Source organism: Pezoporus occidentalis, unplaced genomic scaffold (genome assembly GCF_034315485.1).
Source record: "Pezoporus occidentalis ecotype Australia unplaced genomic scaffold, CSIRO_AGI_Poc_V1 ctg290, whole genome shotgun sequence".
Classification (NCBI taxonomy): Eukaryota; Metazoa; Chordata; class Aves; order Psittaciformes; family Psittacidae; genus Pezoporus; species Pezoporus occidentalis.
Genome location: NW_026914830.1, coordinates 23,766 through 38,742, shown reverse-complemented (window position 1 = coordinate 38,742; position 14,977 = coordinate 23,766). Strand labels below are relative to the sequence as shown.

General features: G+C 59.0%; 2 protein-coding genes across 2 annotated transcripts; one reads left to right on the top strand and one right to left on the bottom strand.

Moving 5' to 3' along the window:
* Positions 1-2,436: 2,436 nt before the first annotated feature.
* CUNH1orf50 (chromosome unknown C1orf50 homolog) lies at positions 2,437-7,003 on the bottom strand. Its single transcript, XM_062626325.1, has 4 exons — positions 6,845-7,003; positions 5,989-6,075; positions 4,795-4,926; positions 2,437-4,117 (listed from the first exon to the last, which is right to left on the bottom strand). The coding sequence occupies exons 1-4, from the start codon at positions 7,001-7,003 to the stop codon at positions 3,935-3,937; spliced, it is 561 nt and encodes a 186-aa protein (XP_062482309.1). The 3' UTR covers positions 2,437-3,934.
* A 128-nt stretch (positions 7,004-7,131) lies between these two features.
* Positions 7,132-14,394, top strand: P3H1 (prolyl 3-hydroxylase 1). Its single transcript, XM_062626320.1, has 15 exons — positions 7,132-7,652; positions 8,073-8,225; positions 8,391-8,580; positions 9,001-9,132; positions 10,814-10,953; positions 11,629-11,718; positions 11,835-11,887; positions 12,201-12,322; positions 12,443-12,570; positions 12,653-12,748; positions 12,871-13,021; positions 13,463-13,580; positions 13,760-13,835; positions 13,996-14,136; positions 14,225-14,394. The coding sequence occupies exons 1-15, from the start codon at positions 7,164-7,166 to the stop codon at positions 14,342-14,344; spliced, it is 2,199 nt and encodes a 732-aa protein (XP_062482304.1). The 5' UTR covers positions 7,132-7,163; the 3' UTR covers positions 14,345-14,394.
* The last annotated feature ends 583 nt before the right edge of the window (positions 14,395-14,977 follow it).

Sequence of the window (14,977 nt, the reverse complement as noted above, 5' to 3'; positions counted from 1 at the left end):
GCGCGCCGCCCCACCGCGGGAACGCGCGCGGCTGAACGCGGGGTGCGGGGGGGGGGTTAGGACCCGTACCCGGGATCCCCCCCATCCGCACCCCCTTGTGTGTGCACCCCAGGGGCCAAAGAACCCCTTCACCCCGCATCTGCACCCCTTGTGTGAACCCCAGGGGCCAAAGACCCCCTTCACCCCGCATCTGCACCCCCTTGTGTGCACCCCAGGGGCCACAGGAACCCCTTCACCCCGCATCTGCACCCCTTGTGTGAACCCCAGGGGCCAAAGAACCCCTTCACCCCGCATCTGCACCCCCTTGTGTGCACCCCAGGGGCCACAGGAACCCCTTCACCCCGCATCTGCACCCCCTTGTGTGCACCCCAGGGGCCAAAGAACCCCTTCACCCCACATCTGCACCCCTTGTGTGCAGCCCAGGAGCCACAGGAACCCCTTCACCCTGCATCTGCACCCCCTTGTGTGCACCCCAGGGGCCAAAGACCCCCTTCACCCCGCATCTGCACCCCTTGTGTGCACCCCAGGGGCCAAAGAACCCCTCTGCACCCCCTTGTGTGCAGCCCAGGGGCCAAAGACCCCCTTCCCCTTCACCCCTTGTGTGCACCCCAGCATCTGCACCCCCTTGTGTGAACCCCAGGGGCCACAGGAACCCCCTTGTGTGCAGCCCAGGAGCCACAGGACCCCCTTCACCCCGCATCTGCACCCCTTGTGTGCACCCCAGGGGCCAAAGAACCCCTTCAGCCCGCATCTGCACCCCCTTGTGTGCACCCCAGGGGCCAAAGACCCCCTTCACCCCACATCTGCACCCCTTGTGTGCACCCCAGGGGCCAAAGACCCCCTTCACCCAGCATCTGCACCCCCTTGTGTGAAGCCCAGGGGCCAAAGAACCCCTTCAGCCCGCATCTGCACCCCTTGTGTGAACCCCAGGGGCCACAGGAACCCCTTCACCCCGCATCTGCACCCCCTTGCGTGCACCCCAGGGGCCAAAGAACCCCCCTACCCGGCATCTGCACCCCTTGTGTGCACCCCAGGGCTGCAGGACCACACTGAGAGCACAAAGTCTCCCCTACAGCACTCAGTGCACCCCTGCATCCCTGCTTCCAAATTCCACACTTTCCTTCTTCCTTTTTCCTTCTCCCTGGAGCTGAAGCCAAAAGGACCAAAGAGCCACAACTCCGCTTGCTGAGTGACTCCTCCTGGCCAGGGGACGACTCCAGGGTGCAGCGTGCACTCATGAGGGGTTATAACCAACCCCCCTAAAAAGTTGAAGAAAATCAAAACTACCCTTCAGGAACAAAAGCACAGGGGGGGGAAACCTGCAGGAGCTGCCAGTTTGAGAAGCAGGAGCCAAAATTCGGCCTGAAATAGACAACTTGCTGGTCTCAGGGCACCCAGGGCTGGATCAGATGTTAACAGCATCCTCCTGAAGAGCCTTTATGTGTGCGTGAGCAAAACCTGCTCTGCCCAATGCCACTGGCGCCAGGAGCACGTTTGTGCCCTCAGCAAACACCGTGCATCCCTGCAGATTTAGGAGTGAGCAGTTGCCTTCGCACCATGCTCACTGCAGCCCTGAGTCCTCATGGAAGAGCAAAGGGAGAGGAATGCTTTCAAAATGATTCCTCAAGATGAACTCCTGAGTGGAAACGAAGCCGTGCAGGAGATGAGTGATTTTTCACCTCTTCTTTGCTTTCTGCAGCAGGAACCATCACCAGCCTCTGGTTCTGCTGTGTTCACTCCTTACCTACGTGGTGGCTGCTCTAAGCAAAGCAGAGGGCACACACTCACTGAAATGAAAGGCTTGAAAATCACACAGGAGCAAGACACAGCTCAGACCTCGGCAGTCAACCTCTGTCCTCCAGCTCCATCCTCGCCCACTTTCCTGAGGATGGGATGCTGAGCTCTGCAGAGGCATTTTCCAGTACTTCCAACACTGCCTCTTTGGGTTTAATTAGATCCAAAACCAGCTGAGATGGCAACACTGGGCAAGCTTCTTGGGAAGATGGTGCCCCCCTCTCCAGCATCACCTCCATGCACCACAGCAGGACCATTCAGCAGCTGCATCCCTGCTCCCTGCAGTGCAAAGTGCACCAAACACAAGGATGAAGACTAGCACCAGCACCTCCCCCTCTGGCCTCCTGATACCTTCTCATACAAAGCTATGGCCATGGTGGGGTTGCTTTTCTGGGCCAAATCCAAGCAAAAGCCTTGCCAGCACCCAGAGGAACTGCAGGACACGGACAGGTTGTGGGGTCCAGAGGGCCAGGGTGTTTCTTTGAGATGTGAAACCCCACCACAGCCCAATGCATGAAATCACAAGCTACGGAGGTCTCTGAACATCACCCCGATCCCTTTGCACATGGATTTTCATGATGGGAAACAGGTAAAACTGGGGCAGGGATCCCCTCTTCCCAGAGGAGCATAAATGAGCACATGTGAAGGTCTCTGATGTTGCTGTAATTAGCACCGTGGCAAAGCCCATGCTGTAATTAACTTTCTCCCTTCCAAGTTCACATTTAATGACATGCAGTAAAATAAGACCTGGGGCAATGAAACAGGCAGGGAAAGAACCATCAAATTAAGACACTTGGGACTCGATAAGGAATTAACTATACCCTGGCCTCATAATAATAATAATAATAGTAATCATACATTGCTTTTAATCTGCCCTTGTGCTCCAAATGAGGGAGGGCACTGCGAAAAGGTGATTGAAATGTCCCTCATTGACTCCTGGACCAGGCACACTGGAATGGGGCTGAGCAGAGCTGGGAGAAGAAAATCCAGGACAAAATCATCCCTGGGCTGCCAAGGAGCTGCCTCAAACCTCCCATCCCTCTGCGATCCTTGCAGGGAATGGCTCTTCCCACAGGGAATTGGTGCTTCCAGCAGCCTCCAGCATCTCTCAGGGTGTAGCAGGGGTGCAGAGAGGTCCTCCCTCCCCTTGGCAGTGACTGCAGCACCAAAGCCAAAGCAGTAGGTTCAGGCATCGAGACGGAGAGGTGTGAGTTGAGGGTGACCTGGGAGAACACTGCAGGACTCCAACGGGGCACCCAAACCCTTACCAGCAGCAGGCAAGGGCCAGGAGGAGCAGGATGCTCTGGGAACCTTGTGTGAGACAAACAAATCAATGCTAGAAAGGGAACAAGGAAGTTTAGAGGAGCTGAAGAGATTATTTTGAGAGCCATGCCATGGAGAACAGAGGACACTGCTCTTCCACCACCACCCTGGAAGGCAGGAGAGCCCAACCACAAATGCAGGTGGATGTTATGGAGCCCAACCACAAGTCTACTTGGTGGACTCATAATTCCCCTTCCACAAGTAGTCCCCAACCCTCACACATCTCCAGCAGAGGAGATGCACTAAGGCCAGTGTGCACAGGCAATGCCTTGAGCAGCACATAAGACTATCTTGTCTTCTCAAGGAGGTGAACAAGTCATGGGAAGGAGCAACCAGACTGATGGTATACGTTGGGATCCAACCTGGACATGTCCATCAGCACATTCCCACCTCACCTCCTCACAGAGCAGCTCCACATGCCACAATGTGAATTTTAACAAGGGGGAAAACCCAGCCCTGAACTCATCCTGCCACAGGCAGTCACAGTGAGGAACACCAGAGCTGGACAGGCAGGACGTAATTCAGGGCATTACCACACTGGCCCCAAGCACTTCTGCTTTTTGCCCCAAGTCCTCTTGCAATTGACTCCACCTGATCTCCTCCACCTCTCACTACAGCTTGGCATAATCAAAGACATAAATTACTCAATTACTAGAAAATCCAGTAAGGCTGAATGCAGAATGAGGTTCCTTAAAGCACAGAGCAAGTACTGGCAGCATCAGCATCTTCATTCCTTGGTCTCTTTCCTTGCCCTGCCTTTGGCAGCACGCAGGCACCTTGTGTCCTCACACTCTGGGGGTCCTGTACGGTGCCTGTGTCACTTGGTCAGGCCCTGGAAGTTGGGCTCAGTGCATGGGGGCAGCGCTGCCTGGCGGCTCAGCAGCTTCTCCAGGATGTTGATTTCAGCATCTCGTCTCTCCAAGTCCTCCAGCGGAGTCCAGGACATGTCGTGCTGGAGCTTATAGGCACCCAGAAATTCATGGGGACTGGTCCCCCACTCCTGGAGGAGAAAGGAGAGATTCATGTCACTGCTCAGCTTCCCTTGTGCTGTCCCTCTGTCCGTGCTGGATAACCCTGCCACCTCTGAAGCAGCCCCAGCTGTGTGATCACCCCATTTTCTAATCTCAAAATAGGTTCAGCTAGGCCTGAGGACTAAGACCAGGCCAAGCTACAGTGCTGCTGGCACAGGAGGCCTGGGGATACAAGGTCGCCCTGCACAGAGCTGCTCTACATGCTTGGTGCTTCCTTCTGAAGCCTTCCCCCTGCATGTAAGAAAACGGGTGGCCTGGAAGGAGGACACCCCCAGGAGCACTCTACCAAGCTGCAGACAAACACTCTCTGGGCTGAAGCACTGGAGGAGACTGCACCAGGCAGCCACAGCAGTCAGGGAAGGCCCAGGGCACGTTTGCAGTTCTTAACTTCTAGAGGAAGTGCCACTGGGACCAAAAAGCAGAATTCATGCACCAAGGTCTTCTCGCCCACCATCCACCAAGAGAACTTCACAATCTGGCTCTGAGACCAGCACAGGAACTCAGACCAAGGACAAACACCAGCTGAGCAGGGGACCAACAAATGCCCCTGTTAGGTTGGTGCTTTTATCTGAGGTCCAGAAGTGCCCAAGCACCAGAAACACCAGCTTTTCCCCTCCCTGCTTCCTCTGGGGCTGTAAGCACCCACCTTAGGTGACAGGATGGAGAAGTATCGCTGGCCACTCTCCCGCCTGTACATGTAGTAAATGTTTCCTGGCTTCTTCACAAGGTTACAAGCCACGTGGTGCAGGTCAGCATCTCGGTTAGCTTCATCCAAGACCTAAAAAAGCCCAACTATAACATCTCCACGCTTGAAATAAAACAACACCACGCCACGGCCTCTCAGCCAGAGCCTGACACGCAGCGCGTGACACGCTGCTCATGAGGCCTCATCCTCCCCAGTGCACGTCTGCCTTCATGCAGCAGATCTCGACTTGCCCCAGGCAAGAGATGCTTCCCAAAGAGATAAAGTTTTCTCCCAGTTTCCCCTGTCAGCTGGGCCCCAGAGCTCCTGCAGCCCTCCGCAGAGGTGGAGATACCTTCAAGCATCACAGCCCTCTCCACCACAGCCCCAGGTTCACCCCTGTGTCCGACCCCACCACATGCTGGACTCGTTCCTTGACTCCATACACACCCTGGGAGCTTCCCTGCTGTGGTCCCCAAGGGAAGGGACAGCAAACAAAGAGGGATTCATCTCCCCAGCTCCACAGCTCACTGCTCCACGGCTCCGGCCCCACCAGTGAACGATTATATGACACAGCAGCCTCGATGGCAGCGGGCCAGTCGCAGTGACTGGCAGATCCCTTCCCACTCAGGCTCTGAGATTTCACTCCCGAGGGTCAAGTGTGAATTGAAGAGCACAGCCGGGCCCTGCTGGCATTGCTGCCAAGGCCAGCTGCTCCAGTAAATGAACTGGGATGAGCTAGAAAGCCAAACCCACCGCCAGGTAACAGCTCATCCCTCCCAGGGGCTCAGAACCAGCCAGAGCCCCATCGTCACCCCACTGCACCGAGCCCCCCAAGGAGCACACACTACAGGGACAAGTGTGTCCCCAGACTGAGTCATCTCTGTCCTCCCTGACACCTCAGCTGGAGGAGCCATTGCTTCTCCACCTTAACACACAGGATATGCACAGGACTTGGGGAAAGCACCAGGAACAATCCCCCCATCCCCAGCTGATACCACACAATAAACCCACCCGATTTCCTCCCTGAATCTGCTCTACTTGGCTCCTGGCCACGATTCACACCCAGGTCAGAGCTCTTCCCGATGTCTGGCAGTTCACTTATCTCCCTCCCTTTGCAAGCAGGAGGCACGAGCCTGCTGGCAGCTGCTTCCTCACCTTGCGAGCCTGCTCCTGCAAGCACCGGATCTGCTCGGCGATGATGGTCAGTTTATTGCAGGCATTGGCCCGGATGAAGTCGTCCGCCTGGGAAGAAGAACGAGGATCAGGACAAGGACCTCACTCAAGGCTTTGTGAGGGCTGTGGGTGATGCAAGAGCTGCCCCATGTGCAGCTATGGGGCAGTGAAGGTACCCCCAGGCAGTGGGGTGACACCCCGGAAGCCTGGACATGCTGGGACACAGCCAAAGGGAGCAATAGGGACATATTGGGAGGCAATGGGATAGAACAAGAGGCAATGGGATGCAACTGGAGGAGACAGCAGGACTTGCAGGGAATCGTTTAGGTGGACTGAGAAGCTCTGGGGTACATAGTGGGCTGGGAGGTGTTCCCGGAAGGCATAAGGATGTACCAAAAGGCACTAGGGGGTAGTAGAACACACTGGGAGGCACTGGGAAGGGCAGCAGGATGTATTAGGAAACACTTGGGTGGACTGAGAGACATCGGGACAAACTGGGAGTCACTGAAGGGAGAACAGGGAGATGCTGGGCTGGACTGGGAGAGGTGCAGGACGCACCAGGACACACTGGGGTGCGCTCAAGGCAACGCGACACAATAACAATTGGGTGTACTGGGATGGACCGGGAGTCACCGGGGGGGGGCAGAAACACACATCGGGAAGCACCGAGGTCCGGCTGGGGGGGGGGGGGTCTGTGGGGAACATGGGAAGGCACCGGGAGGCACCGGGAGGCACCGGGGCCGCCGCCAGCTAAGGAGGGCAGCGGGACACCGGGAACCAGCGCGGCCCCAGGCCCGGCCCTACCGCCGCGGTTCGGCCGCCGAGGCCCGGCCCTCACCTGCTGCACCTGCCGGGCCAGGGCCACCAAGTCCCCAGGGTCCCCGATGCGGGCGGCGCGGCCGGTGCTGCCCTCCACGAGGGAGAGGGACGGGACCGGGACCGGGACCGGCACCAACCCCGCTCCGCCACCGGGCTCCGCACCGCCCTCCGCCGCCATTACCGGGTCCCCCCCGAGCCCCGCCCCTTCCGCTCAGAGAGGCGGAGCTTCCGCCGAGGGGCGGTGCTGATTGGTGGGCGGGAGGGGCGCGGCGGAGGGGGCGGGCCGCCGGTGCCCGGTTGGGGCGGGGCGTCCGCGGGCGCGGCCCCGGGGCTTGGCCATGGCGCTGCCGCCGGTGCTGCCGCTGGTGTTGGTGCTGCCGTTGGTGCGGGCGGCCACGCCAACGGGGCAGGTACCGGGGCTGGTACCGGGGGTGGTACCGGGGCTGGGGCCGGCAGAGGTCCCGTTGCCGGCCCAGCCCCCGGACGCTCTCTTCGCCGCCGGTGCCGAGGCGTACTCCCGTGGGGACTGGCCCGCCGTGGTGCTGCAGATGGAGCGGGCCCTGCGGGCCCGGGCTGCCGTGCGCGCCCGGTTGGTGCGGTGCCGCCTGCTCTGCGCCAACACCACGGCCGGGGTGGCGGAGGGGGCCGATCCGCAGCTCGACCCGGTGCTCCGCGACCTGCTCTTCTTCCGAGGGCTGCTGCGCCGTGCCGCCTGCCTGCGGGGCTGCGGGCCCGCCGAGCCCTCCCGTTACCGGCTGGCCGAGGAGCTGGACCGCGAGTTCAGCAAGCGCAGCCCCTACAACTACCTCCAGGTCGCCTATTTCAAGGTACGGGACCGGCGGTGTTGGGGGGGTCCTCGGGGGGCAGCGGGACCGACCGGGAAGGGAGAGGAGGTGTCCCGGTGCGGGGGGATCTCTTGCGCCAGCTACGGGATGGGCGGGATGCCCGGAGGGATCACGGAGCCGGGGCAATGGGTTGGGATGGGACGGACGGAACGGGGATGGGGCGAGCCCCGGGGAGTGTCCCGGGAGCCGGTGTGAGTCCCGCTGATGGGCCCGGCCGGGCAAGGGGGATCGGACGGCAGCCCCGGGCCCTGCCCGCCCCTGTCCCGCCCTCCCCATAGTGCCACGTAGGAGCTCGCCGGGGCCGCCCCCCCCTCCATCACTGCCGTCGTTCCACTGCTCCCCCCCCCCATGGCCCGGTACCGGGGTCCCCTCCGGTCTCAACCCCGGCCCCATCCCGTGCAGATGAACCGGCCGGCGCAGGCGGCAGCAGCGGCTCACACCTTCTTCATGGCCAACCCCGGGCACCAGGAGATGAGGCAGAACCTGGAGTACTACCAGGCTATGGCGGGTGTGCGAGAGGATGACTTCACCGACCTGGAGGCCAAACCCCACCTGGTGAGACCCCCTGCCCCACGAAAACACCCATCCACTGCTGGGCTTGGGCAGGTTACACCGTGCCCCGTCAAGCTCGTGATGCTGCGAGGTCAGTCCCATGGGGACAAGGCACAGGGATAGAGGGAGGTGTTGAGCCTCCCCTCATCCTTTCTTATCCCTCTTCAGAGTGAGTTTCGTCTCGGGGTCCGGTTTTACACAGAGGAGCAACCGGGCGCTGCCATCCTGCACCTGGAGAAGGCGCTGGAGGAGTATTTTGTGGCGGACACCGAGTGCCGTGCGTTCTGCGAGGGACCCTACGACTACGAGGGCTACAACTACCTGGAGTACAACGCAGACCTCTTCCAGGCCATCACAGGCAGGAGCTGCATGGGCTGTGTCCTACCCCGAGAGCTGGGGACAGTGCTGGGGAGGGGTTGTCCCCATAGAGGTCCCTAAGGACCTCTGGGGGTGGTGGGTCCCCAGAGAGGGCAAACCCCATCCTAGGTTTCACTAGGAGGTGTATGGCCAGTAAGCGGTAGGAGTGTGCGCACTCAGCACTGGGGGTGATGCCCAGGAATCCTTCAAAGTCCAGAGGGATGTGGAAAAACAGGAGAGGAGCCAGCAGAGGGTCACCAGGATCCAAGGGTGGGAGGCTGAGGATGGCAAAGGTGGGCAACCACCACCCTTGAGGGTTCCCACTGCTGCAAGTAAGAGGTGGGAGTGGAGACCCCTCTAGGTCCTGTCCATCAGCCCTTGGGTGACCAGAAGTGATGACACAGGGTTTTTTCTCTCCCAGATCACTACATGCAGGTGCTGAGCTGCAAGCAGGGCTGCGTTACGGAGCTGGCTTCGCAGCCCGGACGGGAGAAGCCTTTGGAGGATTTCCTGCCCTCACACTTCAACTACCTGCAGTTTGCCTACTACAACAGTAAGCAGCTCCTTGCCCCATCCTCCCTTGGCCGTTGGTGCTGGACACTGTGCTCTGCATGGGCTGTTCTTCATAGGTAGAAATCATAGGTTTCATGAATCCATAGATTCATGGAATGGGTTGGGTTGGGTGGGACCTTCAAGGATTATCCAATCCAACACAAGGTGCAGGGATATCTTGTGCTAGAGCAGCTTGCTCCAAGCCCTTCTGTCCAACCTGCCCTTGAACACTGCCAGGGATGGGGCAGCCACAGCTTCTCTGGGCACCCTGGGCCAGCACCTCAGCACCCTCCCAGGGAAGAGCTTCTGCCTAAGAGCTCATCTCAGTCTCCCCTCTAGCAGGTTAAAGCCATTCCCCTTGGCCTGTCCCTACAGACCCTTGTCCCAAGCCCCTCTCCAGCTTTCCTGCAGCCCCTTCAGGCACTGGAGCTGCTCTCAGGTCTCCCCTTCAGGAGCCTTCTCTTCTCCAGGCTGCCCCAGCCCAGCTCTCTCAGCCTGGCTCCAGAGCAGAGCTGCTCCAGCCCTCGCAGCATCTCCATGGCCTCCTCTGGCCTCGCTCCAGCAGCTCCAGGTCCCTCTTGTGCTGCTGCCCCAGAGCTGGATCAGGGCTGCAGGGGGGGTCTCCCCAGAGCACAGCAGAGGGGCAGGATCCCCTCCCTGAGCTGCTGCTCACTCTTCTTTTAATGCAGCCCAGGATACTCTTGGCTTTCTGGGCTGTGAGTGCACGCTGCTGGGTCAGGCCAGTTTTTTGTCCATCAGTATCTCCAAGCCCTTCTCCTCAGGGCTGCTCTGGACCCATCCATTCCCCAGTCCTTACTGATGCTGGTGGAGGACTTTCAACTTAACCTGTTGGACTTCACGAGGTTCTCACAGGCACGTTCCTGCAGCCTGCAGTGCTCTGCAGGAGATCCGGATCTGGCATGCCTGGCTGCAGTAACCCTCCACGTTGCTTTAGATGCCCAATTCCCCAGCAGCTTTGCTTTCCAAGTGAAATAACAGCCTGCAGAAGCCTGGTTTTTTCCTCCTGCCTTCTCTCCACCTCTTGCTCCCAACCACAGAGGCACCTCCCCTTCAGAGCAGTTGGTTATAACCCAAATGCACCCAATTTAATTATTACTTTGTTATTACCTCCTTAGAAAAATCTAAACTTGTTTCTATGCAAATTTCTCCAAAAGGAGTGGAAAACCCCCATGAAATCCAAGAAGGCTGACAAACTGGAATCCTGTGCATCCAGTGGGTGCTTAAGTGGCTGGAAATTGCAGGTTAGCCTGGGAATGGTTGGGTCTTGCTGCCTGGAAATAGGCTTTGAGATGTTCTGCAAGCAAGAAACCTACCCAAGCTGTGGCCCTGGTTTCTGGTGAGGTGATTTTGGAGGCAGGAGAGCTCCTTGGAGTTGTAATGTTGCCTCTGTGGCAGCAGCAATTTGCTCCAGGGTACCTGCCCTGCTTGGGAGATGCTTTGAACAGCAGCAAGGACTTCCTCTCTTATTTCTCCTCCATATCCGTGTTTGCTCTGCTTCTGATGCTCTTGGTGTGCCAGGTTGGATGGGGCTTGGAGCAAGCTGCTGTAGTGGAAGGTGTCCCTGCCTGTGGCAAGGGGTTGGAACTGGATGAGCTTTAAGGTCCCTTCCATCCCAAATCAGGCTGGGATTCTATAATTGACATCCCTGTTTCTCTTTGCAGATGGGAATTATGAAAAAGCCATTGAATGTGCCAAAACCTATTTGCTGTTCTTCCCAAACGACGAGGTGATGAACCAGAATTTGGCCTATTACACTGCAGTCCTGGGGGAGAGCCTGGCAGGACCCATCCAACCCCGAGAGGTGAGTGACCAGCTGGGATGAGCCATTGCAGGGATGTCTTCTCCCCTTCATGGGGACCTTTGCAGAGGTTTTGGGGTCTGCTCTGGTCCACCTGGCAAGGTTGAAGAGGAAGAGGGCTGCAAGACCCAGCAAGCTGGAAAACAGCTAAGATGAAGAGCATCCCTGGTGAAATATCTTTGGCCAAGTGAAGGCTTGGTGGCGTGCACAATGGATCAGCTCCTGTGGGAGAGGCTTTTCAGGAGGATCAGAGCCCACCTCTTCTACACACTTCCACAACTGAAGTGAAACTGCTTTAAGAGGAGAGGGTTTGCCTTCAAAATAGCTGGATCCGGATGCTCAGGTGCTGCCTGGGATGTGGTAGGCAGGGATGGAGGTCTCTGCCCCACATCAGCTGGAGCAGGAGAGGGAATCTGCTTCTAAAGAGCTTCTTGCAGGAGGGGCACGTGTGTCTCTGTCTCCCCCATCCTCTGCCCAGTGCTCGTCCACATGGGACAGGGAAGCTCATGCAGGATGGGGAAAGCCACTTGCTTCCCATCTGCCAGAGGGACTGCAAAGCCAGGGCCTGGAGCAAGGGCTGCAGGACTCGTGTTAAACCCTGTACCCTCCTGTGCTTGGTCAGGGTCTTTCCAGAGCCCCCGTGCCGTGCCCTCACCTGCACCTCTGCCCATCCCACAGGAGATCCAGGCGTACCGCCAGCGCAGCCTCATGGAGAAGGAGCTGCTCTTCTTCAGTTACGATGTCTTTGGCATCCCCTTCGTGGACCCGGTGAGTGGAGCTGGACCAGGCAGGATGCAGTGGCAGATGAAAAGGGGATGAAGGCTCTGCGCCCCAGCCACATCCTCACCCAGCTCCTCATGATGATGATGTTGTTCTGGCTGTAGGACACATGGACACCAGAAGAGGTGATACCAAAAAGGCTGCGAGAGAAACAAAAGTGAGTGCTCTCCCAAGCTGATGGCCAAGCCTACCCAATGTGGGGACCAACGGGACATTCCCCTCTTCCCCCATGGGGCTTGAGCCAAAGGCCATGGAGCTGCTGGTTTTGGTGTTGGGCTGAAAGGCAGAACTCTGCTCCCCATCAGCCCTTGGGTTGATGGGCATGGGTAGATCATCCCAAGAAGCTTGGTGTGAGGGATGCACTGAGACTGGGGCTTTGTCACCTGGAGACAACTTGTCCTGTCCTCTTCCTGGTGCCCCCCAGTGTGGGGACAACGGGATAGGGGAGCTGATGGTCGCTGTGTGCCCAGGGCGGAGCGGGAGACGGCAGCGCGCATCTCGGAGGAGATCGGCAACCTCATGAAGGAGATCGAGACGCTGGTGGAGGAGAAGGCCAAGGAGTCTGCTGACATGAGCAAATTCATCCGGGAAGGTGCAGAGGGCCGGGAGGGGAGGTGGGATGGGGCCCTCCATGTGAGCTCGCGTCCCTCCACGCGGGTGGTGGCAGGACCCAGCGCTGTACCCCATCGCTGTGTCTGTTCCTGTTCCGCAGGCGGCCCCTTGGTGTACGAAGGAGCCAGTGTCACCATGACCTCCAAGGCTCTGAACGGCTCCCAGCGCGTGGTGGTGGATGGAGTCCTCTCTGCCGAGGAATGCCGGGAGCTGCAGAGGCTCACCAACGTGAGCGCAGGGACGGGCTGGGGCAGGAGATGCTGCAGGTCCCATCTGAAGCCAGCCTGGTAACACCGGTTGGGTTTTGCAGGCAGCAGCCTCAGCAGGGGATGGCTATCGTGGGAAGACTTCTCCTCACACCCCCAGTGAGACCTTCTACGGCGTGACGGTCCTCAAGGCCCTCAAGGTTCGGGTGGCTGCAGGGAGGGAGGAGGGACTTGGGGCTTGGGAGAGAAGGGAGAAGGGGTTCGGAGGGATGTGCTTGCCCAACCCACCTGGCCTGAGCCCATGTCCCCCGTGCCCTTGCAGCTGGGCCAGGAGGGCAAAGTGCCCCTGCAGAGCGCGTACCTCTACTACAACGTGACGGAGAAGGTGCGGCACATGATGGAGTCCTACTTCCGCCTGGAGGTCCCGCTCCACTTCTCCTACTCCCACCTCGTGTGCCGCACGGCCATCGATGGTGAGCGTTCCCCGAGGAGGAGCACATCTCCTTCAGCCTCCTGTCCGGGTCCTCTCCGCAGCTGGGGTCCTGTGGTTTATGAGCTTTCCTTGGAGACCTCATGGCTGGTCCATGTCCCAAAAGGATGATGTGGGGAGCTTGTCCCTAAGCCTGCGTAGGGAAGATGGGGAGTTCTGGTGGTTGCCTCCGATGGGGCAGGTGCTTTCATGCCGTTCAGCATTTGGGATCAGGTGCTGGGAGAGGACCATGGAGATGTCATGGGACAAGTCAACGGAGGCTTTTGCCACCCAAACAGCATCTCATGGTCCACTCTCCAGCAAGTGGAAGGGCTTTGGGCTGCAGGTGACTTCCTTATCACCTTCAAGCCCATGATGCTTGGGGACAGACCCTGGTCCTATAGGGATAAAGGGTTCTGATGTGCCAGCTCTTGTTCCACTCTAGAGAAGCAAGAAGGCCGGAGCGACAACAGCCATGAGGTGCACGTGGACAACTGCATCCTCAACGCAGAGGCTCTGGTGTGTGTGAAGGAGCCTCCAGCCTACACCTTCCGGGATTACAGGTACCGGTGGTGTCTACCACTTGAGGGCACCATGGCTTGATGGGTTGGGAGGAGCGGGATGGGAGGCCAGCCCAGCTTCTGCCCTCCTGCCTCTGGCTCTTGCTGGGGTGTTGGGGGAGCTCCAGCCTCACCCTCGTGCTGGAGCTGTGGTGATGGTTGTCACCTCCTGCTCCTTTCAGTGCCATCCTCTACCTCAACGGGGACTTTGAAGGAGGAGCTTTCTACTTCACCGAGCTGGATGCCAAGACTGAGACCGTAAGTAGCTCAGCACCAAACCCAGCTCCTGCCTGCTGGCCCTGTCCCCTTCAACCCACCATCCCGCAAGGGATGAACTTAAAGCATGGGGACCAAATTCCCCACCACCACCACCCTTGCCCATGGGGTGCATCCTAACCGGGGTGTCCCATGGCGGCAGGCGGAGGTTCAGCCGCAGTGTGGTCGTGCCGTGGGTTTCTCCTCCGGCTCGGAGAACCCCCATGGGGTGAAAGCCGTGACCAAGGGCCAGCGCTGCGCCATCGCGCTCTGGTTCACCCTGGACCCCCGGCACAGCGAGCGGGTAAGCTCCCTCCCCACAGCGCGTGGGCCTGGGATGGGGGGCAACGGCCATGCTTGACCATGCTTACCCCTGCGGGGCTGCCCCACAGGAGCGTGTGCAGGCCGATGACCTGGTGAAGATGCTTTTCAGCACGGAAGAGGGGGATTTGCTGCCGGACATGGAGAAGGAATCACCGGCTGCTGCTGTGGTGGCGAAGGATGAGCTGTGATGTCCCACTGGGACCGAGACGTCACATGGGCACCGGTGCCACCAGCATCAGGCTGCCAGCCCAGACCCTCCTCTGCCCCCAACTCCTGTGGGATGGGGAACTGGGGGATGCCCAGCTGCATCCCTGTGCAGAGCTGAGCTGGGGGCAGCACGGACACTCTGGGGGTGACTTGGGGACGAGGGAGGGATGCTCTTTATGGGATGGGGACCCGGTGCTGCAGTAGCAGATCCGTGCCTTTCCGCTCGGCTCAGCCTGCAGCTATTTAAGTGCCTTCTACAGAAAATGGGTGAATAAAGGTGTTTTTTTCTAAGCTGGTGTTTGCTGCTGTGCCCCGACCCTGCACCCTTGGCTGCTGTCCTGCATTGAGCTGCATCCATCCCTCCTTGCAAACACCCAAGGGTTTTGCAGCCCTGCAGCCCCAGGAAGGTGTTGGGGGGGGACAAAGGGGACTTTTAGGGGGGCTGAGCGTGTCCTATAGGCACCAGGGAATTTTTGGCATCCCCTGGACCCCGCTCCTGCTGCGTGGGAAGGGACCCACGATTGCAGGGAGGAGGGAACCGTCCTTGAACAAGAAGGACATTGAGCACCGGGGCACCCCGGAACAGGGCCTGCAATTGTTCTGCCCTGACCATT

Bases quoted from the DNA above. Each gene is read 5' to 3' on its own strand.
- P3H1 (XM_062626320.1), top strand. From the start codon at position 7,164: ATGGCGCTGCCGCCGGTGCTGCCGCTGGTGTTGGTGCTGCCGTTGGTG. The intron at 7,653-8,072 runs GTACGGGACCGG...CATCCCGTGCAG, and splicing joins TCCAGGTCGCCTATTTCAAG to ATGAACCGGCCGGCGCAGGC. The intron at 12,571-12,652 runs GTGAGCGCAGGG...TGGGTTTTGCAG, and splicing joins AGCTGCAGAGGCTCACCAAC to GCAGCAGCCTCAGCAGGGGA.
- CUNH1orf50 (XM_062626325.1), bottom strand. From the start codon at position 7,003: ATGGCGGCGGAGGGCGGTGCGGAGCCCGGTGGCGGAGCGGGGTTGGTG. The intron at 6,076-6,844 runs GTGAGGGCCGGG...TCTTCTTCCCAG, and splicing joins TGGCCCGGCAGGTGCAGCAG to GCGGACGACTTCATCCGGGC. The intron at 4,927-5,988 runs GTGAGGAAGCAG...GGGCTTTTTTAG, and splicing joins TGCAGGAGCAGGCTCGCAAG to GTCTTGGATGAAGCTAACCG.